The sequence below is a fragment of the Amphiprion ocellaris genome, chromosome 15 (genome assembly GCF_022539595.1).
Source record: "Amphiprion ocellaris isolate individual 3 ecotype Okinawa chromosome 15, ASM2253959v1, whole genome shotgun sequence".
In the NCBI taxonomy this organism is placed as follows: domain Eukaryota; kingdom Metazoa; phylum Chordata; class Actinopteri; family Pomacentridae; genus Amphiprion; species Amphiprion ocellaris.
The window spans coordinates 24,105,336-24,112,891 of NC_072780.1; the positions used below are offsets into that span (position 1 = coordinate 24,105,336).

At 40.3% G+C, this 7,556-nt stretch overlaps 1 protein-coding gene across 1 annotated transcript; it reads right to left on the reverse strand.

The window, feature by feature from the left end:
- Window positions 1-5,113: 5,113 nt before the first annotated feature.
- tnfa (tumor necrosis factor a (TNF superfamily, member 2)) lies at window positions 5,114-7,302 on the reverse strand. The gene is made up of 4 exons (XM_023280136.3): window positions 7,072-7,302; window positions 6,909-6,936; window positions 6,650-6,706; window positions 5,114-6,247 (listed from the first exon to the last, which is right to left on the reverse strand). The coding sequence occupies exons 1-4, from the start codon at window positions 7,240-7,242 to the stop codon at window positions 5,778-5,780; spliced, it is 726 nt and encodes a 241-aa protein (XP_023135904.1). The 5' UTR covers window positions 7,243-7,302; the 3' UTR covers window positions 5,114-5,777.
- Between the last annotated feature and the right edge of the window lie 254 nt (window positions 7,303-7,556).

The following is a 7,556-nucleotide window of genomic DNA, read 5'->3' on the forward strand; positions in this document are numbered from 1 at the left end:
AAGTGCTTTTCGTGAGCTGAAACGCACCCAGTTAGAGAAAATATGTTTTCGCGGGCTCAGCGCATCAAGAGAGGTCCCCCAGCAGCCTAGGCCTATAGCAGCATAACTAAGGGGCAAACTAAAGGACGTCGAAAGGGGATATCTGGAAACAACTGTGTGATTTAATTGTTTTTTTTTTTGTGCAAATGAAGACACTAGCTGACCCCCTCAGGGTCCCCCAGTCAGTCCCAACTATAAGCTTTGTCAAAAAGGAAGGTTTTAAGCCTGGTCTTAAAAATAGAGAGGGTGTCTGCCTCCCGAACTCAAACTGGGAGCCTCCCATTCTACTTTAAGAGATTGTAGGAACAAAAAGTAAGCCTGCAGTCTGAGAGTGAACAGTTCTGCTTCCTAGCAGAACTGTATGGTACTATCGGGTCTTTAAAATATGATGGAGATTGGTTGTTAAGAGCTTTATATGTCAGAAGAAGGATTTTGAATTCTATTCTAGATTTAACAGGAAACCAATGAAGAGAAACCAGTATAGGAGAAATATGATCTCTCTCGCTAACGCCTGTCAGTACTCTGGCTGCAGCGTTTTGGATTAGCTGTAGATGTCTGAGAGAGTCAAGCCTAGAAGTAATATGCATGGACTAGTTTTTCTGCATCACTCTGAGACAGGGTGTTCCCGATTTTTACAATATTTCTCAGGTGGAAAAAGGAAGTCCTACAGATTTGTTTTATGTGTGAGTTAAAGGACATGTCCTGTTCAAAGATAACGCCGAGGTTCCTCACAGTAGTACTGGAGGCCAATGTAATGCCATCCAGGCTAACTATTTGCTTTGAAAGCAATTTTCTAAGATGTTTGGGGCCAAATACAATGACTTCAGTCTTGTCTGAATTTAGTAGTAGGAAATTATAGGTCATCCAGGTCTTTATGTCCTTAAGACAATCTTGTAGTCTAGCTAGCTGATTAGTTTCATTTGGCTTCATAGATAAATACACTTGAGTGACAAAATAAGTATAGAGACCAGTCTATTATCTGACTCTATGAGGACATTTGTAACTTTCACCAGAGCTGTTTCTGTGATATGATGCAGATCTTAGTGGTAGCAGCAAATATTCAAGCGAGAACATCTATGAAGCCTGACTGAAACTCTTTAAACAAGCTATTCCTTTGTAAATGTTCACATAATTGATTTGCAACTGTTCTTTCCAGAATTTTAGAGAGAAATGGGAGGTTGGAAATTGGTCTATATTGGCTAAAACATCTGGATCTAGAATGGGCTTTTTAAGTAAAGGTTTGATTACAGCAACCTTAAAAGCCTGTGGTACATAACCTGTTACTAGAGAGAGATTAATCAGATCTAACATTGAGGAATTAATTAAAGGTAGAGCCTCCTTGAACAGTCTAGTTGGGATAGGATCTAAAAGACATGTTGATGGTTTGGATGTAGAAACTATTGAAATTAGTTCAGAGAGATGTATGGGAGTGAAAAATTCTAAATATCCATCAGGTCTTACAGCCAATTCTAAAGCATCTGTACTCGATGATACATCCGTGACATTTGTGGGAAGGGCCAGCTTAATTTTTTCTCTAATCGTAATAATTTTCTTTGGTATCTGTTTCTTTTGTTGCTGTTGCTCTTGTCACTGTTGCTGTTCCTCCTCATCGCCTTTGGTACTGCTGTCGTTGTAGTCGCTTTCATAGCTATCATCATCGTCGTCGTCGCTATAATCGTCATCGCTATAATCATTGTTGCTGTTGTCGTCATCGCTATCTGGTCGCGCTGGCTCACCCGTGACCGTGTCTGTCGCGTCTCCGAAGCCTGGCTATCTGCACTCTCGCTGCTTCCAGAAGGCATCTTTTGTTGTTTGTGTTTCTCCCCTTGGGTTACTGGCAGACTCGGTGCAGTGACCGTGCACAAGGGTTAACTGCTCCCACCTGCTTGTCAGAGCTCTCACTGATTAGTGATGCGGATCACCTGCTGCCAGCCTCTGTGCCCAAGCACACCTAATTAGGGAAGAAAACCAAAACACACAGAGAAGGGAGAGAGAACTGTGGCTACCTGGTACCCGCAGATGCGAGTGTGACAATGAACTCATCTAGATCTTCTAATGTGAATGCCATTTTTCCAACAGAACTGATTGGTCAGTAGAAGGAGCTTTTATACACACTGATCTCTTATGCTGAACTCCTCACCAGCTAAGTTACCATAGAGATACACCCTAGTAAGAACTGAACCACTGTTGCAGTGCCGAAAACCCAGAGTTAAACCTGAAGTTACCTCGATAACCTTGAATCCTGCTGCATATGTTACACCGCTGAGAAAGATGGGCCAACTCTTCCTTGGTGCAACACATTTATTTTGCAGGAACTGCAAAAAGATGCAACATTAATGTGACTACAGGAGCGTGGTGTAGTTACATTACTCAGATCACCGTACTGACTAGACTTCTTCCATTTCAGAAACACAACGTGGTGGCTAACTCGTTTTTAACTCATAAACCTTTTAAAACACGTATTAGCTTATCACACGTTACTCTCTAAGGTACTTAAGGAACACTACCGCTGTTTTATATAACTTGTGTTTTGCTACAAACCAGCTTACCTGCAAAAAGATGCAACATTAATGTGACTACAGGAGCGTGGTGCAGTTACATTACTCAGATCACCGTACTGACTAGACTTCTTCTACAGCGTCAGCTACTGATCCCCAAAACACCAAGCGCCCTCTGCTGGCATAAAAGAGTATTGCATCTTACCTCAAAACACACTGTAACCCTTATAATAGTGGACAATATATAGCAAAACAGTAGTTAATCTTGTAGTTGTCAACCTTAGATAAAATTAAATGGGGGGCAACTATTTTAACGCATAACTTAAACACATAGTGCCACACATAGTACAGGACTCTGGCCTCTCCCCTCAGAAGGAGTTTCAAGAAGACTAAAAAGGTATGGAAAATGACAACAAAAACTAAATTAGCATGAAGAGATGCAAAACCAACACACACTGCTCATGCTTTGTGTCTCTCTCTATCTGCATTTCTTGCTCGTGACCAATAAATGACCTAGCTTCTCTTTTACATACACACTGAAATGCACACAACTGCAACCGATGAAATTTGAAATTTGAAAAGTCCAGTATATTCCCAACGTGTGATAAATACTTTCCACTAGAGTTGTGTGGTGCTGCTTTGTAGATTGCTGAAGGAGGAAGGAAGGGGATTACCAGATTAGCAGGGACTTCCCCTCCTCACTTCCACTCTGTGTCGGTGTTGAGGAACTGTTGTTGCACTGGAAACTTTTTCACTACACAGTCAAAACTGTACTGTGTATGAATAGAACGTCAGAGCCAGGTGGTGATTTCTTGTGTAATACTAAGGCTATAATTATCTGCTGTCACTTCTGATGAGATCATAGTAGTGCTGATGGCTTTTTGATTAACAACAGTGCCAGCCCATCACAGATTATTAAATAAATACTACCTGTACCAAAAGGCCCCCATGAGTGGAATCACCCTGAATAATGCTTTGATTGTTATTTCCCATGGAGATGTCACTGGTAAGGCTGCTTCTATAGTTTATCAATAGAAAATAAATAAATAAATAAAAAGGGCTACATGACTGAGTGGTTAGCACTGCATGGAGTTTGCATGTTCTCCCTGTGCATGCATGGGCTTTCTCCGGGCTCGCCGGCTTCCCCCCACAGTCCAAAAACATGCTCAGGTTAATTGGTAACTCTGAATTGTCCAAAGGTGTAAATGTGAATGTGATTGTTTGTCTATGTGTAGCCCTGTGATAGACTGGTGACCTGTCCAGGGTGTCCCCTGCCTTCACTCTAAATCAGCTGGGATAGACTCCAGCCCCCCGTGACCCTAAGGATGATTAAGCAGTATATAGATAATGGAGGGATGGATAAATAAATATAAAAACAGATTTCATTAGAAAATAATGCTGCAGATTAACAATAAATTACAAGAATATATTTTCATTAGTCAGCAACAGTTTTAGTTACTGCAGTCAAATTTGGATAGTGTCATGGTAGTTTGATGTGTACAACTGTCAGTTCAAAAAATCCTGCTACTAATCTCACTCATTGTGTTTTATGCTGTTTATACCCTGCATTGTCAAAGGCTGCCAGTCAAAATATTACCTGCCATTTTAGACCCTGTTGTATTTTTTTCTGTCCATTTGTCACTGTTGGATTCATTTGCCTGTTCTGATCATGTGCCTGCCCCTAAAGCCTGCTTCATCCAACAAACCAGCAAAGATTGCTGTATCCTTTCAGTTTTTGTTATGCATTACCTTGTTTTACTAACATATTAAATACAATCAGGTGTATATGGACTCTGTATAGAAACCCTGTCTACTTAAACTAGTATCATTGACTGACACAAGCAGCAGCTTTCAGATGTTACTAGATGCCTAGAGGAGATCTCTTTCTGATTTAAACCCATCCTGGTATCAGCACGCAGTTGGATCCAGTCAGTGTTTTAAGCAGCAATCCTCTGGACCAGTTCCTTGTTCTTCTACAGTGGTTGAATTTCCCTTTTTCTTTTGAATAGTACATGAGATCAGGTTTTTGTTGCCTTATCCTCAATCAGTAATCCATCATTTTTAAACCGTGGCAAATTGTTGCTTGCATTATGTCCAAGCTATGGGAAGGTTGGACTGATGATTGAGGGCAGTACAGCATAAACATAACCTGAGAAGAGATTGTTGAAAAAGAAACTCGGTTCAAGAAAGCAGCTTCAGTGGTTAGTACTCAATTCAACCTTGCCTTACCTTAAGGCTTAAGGTAAGGCAAGATAAAATTCTCAACATGATAGTATACGGGTTAGTGTGGGTGAAGTGACACATAAAAGTGAAATAGCAATTTTTTTGTGTGTTTCAAAGAAACATACTACATCCGTTTTTACAGCGCACAGTGAGAGGCTGTAAATGCATTGTGCTTTATCTATTAAATGCTGCACATCACCCCCAAAACCACCACCCCACTGTCCTGATTTCTTCCATTTGCTCATATTGTCCCTGTAGGGGCTTTAGCAGTTGAATTTTACATTTTTTTGATTCTCCATTGTATATGTAATGCAATGAGCACAACTCTTGCAGACTTACTTTACCTTGCAAAATGATTTTAATTCAATTTCATAGCACCACAAGCACCACTGAAGTTATAATAAAATATTTTCGAATGTCAACAAATATTCCACAGACCAAAAAAACCCCTAAAAACTATTAAACTGATTATCAGTTACAATGAATAATTTACCACAATTTCTGATAAAGACATTCTTTGGAAAAACACATGAAAACACACACACACACACACACACACACACACACACACAAATATATATATTATTGAATAAATAAAATAAATATGACAATGTTATGTTAAATAAATACATAAATAAAACCACTTCTACCTGTTTCTGTCAGCCTGTAGTTACACATTAAATATGCAACAGTCATAGTAAAATTCATACAAATGCCAAAAGTGGTGCAAACTCAGCATGGGACTACAGCAAAATGTAACAACAATAAGGCAGTAGTACATAGTACATAACATTATAGACAAGCATTAAATTGCTTATACATTCTTTTAAAGTTTGGGTTTAAAGCCTACTCTTGGATATCGCACTGACTGGATAATACAGCATAAGGCTTCTGTTAACCCTAACATTCAACAATGTAAGTGAGTTTCAGTGGGGCAGTAGGCTGCAGGCCTTACAGTATTTGATGGCTAGCTATGTGCCTTCATATCTGTTACCTGTTTCTCTCAGTCACCTTTCCTCACAAGGCAAACACACCAAAGAAAGTCTTGCCAGGCTCGTCCTCCAGTTTCTCCAGCATCTCTTCCTCCATCACTGTCTTCAACCTGTCTCCTTTCCTCAAGTTGAAAACAGCTCCCATGTACACAGCAGAGAACCAGCTCCCATCCTTATCTGACTCACTGATGGCTATCTTCTGGCAGGCAGTGCGGACAGAGTGTAGGATAGTTTGATAGGACTTCTTGGCATCATCATTCCCATATGAGCTGGACCAGCGTTTCACAGTGTGGCTTAGGTGGACCATGGAGGCAGTGTCATCAACATTGTTACTGCTGCAGCTGACCCGAAAAGATGCTTGACTGTAAACAAAGTAGAGGCCATTTTCTGGAATCACAATTTCATTGTTATTGAGTTCTAGACCCCCTTGAAAGTGAGACTGATCCACATGATTCTTCCATTCCACTGAGGTTTTTATGTCAGCATTGTATTCTCCTGTTAAAGAGGACAGAAAGATCACGATGAAGTTTTTAGAAGTGGAATAAAGTTAAATTGGCTGTTAAAAAAAGAGTGTGCCTTTGGCTCTAAAATAACTGCAGGAAATTGCCTCAAATGCCATAAAATCAAATAAAACAATTCCTTGAATTTCTCTAACAACTTGAAGAATTTTTTTCCAAACTGTCTGAAGAAGCTTCCTCAACAAACCCCAGAATTTACTGAGGGACCACTAGCTCTAATCCCAACCTGCTAAATGTTCCTTGAATGGCCTTGTGGCCACAGAGAAGGTTGTTTTCAAGAACAGTGGGAGTTTCAGTCAAAGTATGTGTGGTATCTTTTTTCTCACTAATTAAATGTGCATTTTTTTTAAAAAATGTTGAATGGATTCATTGTTTTTACCTTCTAAATGAATGGCTGCTCTCACATTTGAAATTTGCCTCAGTGTATGACGAAGATCTGGAAAGAAAAGAAGAACAGACATATATAAAATCTGGTGTACCACAATATAGCCAATATTTTCTTAATAACTTTATGTTGAAAATCCATAAAACATTGGGTGCAATTCATACTAAAAGTGTTACTGTTACAATGACTTGACAACAGCTAAAGAGAAAGTGCAATATGAAACTTTTGAGAGAATCAAGAGAGAGGTATTCACCAAAATTGTCTTCATTTGGTCCTGAACCCTGTGTCAAGAAAAGAAGGATAAAGAAATGTAGGGTTAGGGTTAATGGTTGGTTCAGATGAGCTGGGCCACTCATTATTAGAGTCCCCAGGGCCCCTTGAATAGTTTCAGAAACCACTGTGAATTGTGTTCCCACCTTGACATCCTTGTTAAAGATGAGGGCAGCAGCAGCTGTGGCAGCAAAGCAGAGTGTGAATGCCAGCAGGGCTGTGGTTAGCTTTGAGCTCGGTTTGACACTCTGTGCTGCCTGTTCCCTGGCGCCTGTGTCGACTGCGGTGTCCAACATTACCTTGCATTCATCTTCCATTGTTTTAAATGAGTTCCTTCAGTCCTCTCAAGTCAAGCTGAGCACTTAGTAGCCTTAATGAGAGCTTTTCTCTTCTTCTGTTACTACTGGTTTGTTGACTGACGCTGAGAGTGGCTCTTTTTAAAACAGTTTCCTCCTGGGGGGAAACTCCACTGATGTCATTGTCGTGAGTGGAGATTTGATGAGGAAGAGAGACCCAGAGCTTGGGAGGATCTTACACACCACATACTCCTACACACATGGCATCTCTGTGACTGAGTTATCCCAGTAGTACATCAACACTTGTGTAGTGATTGCACCTCAGTGTGCACACA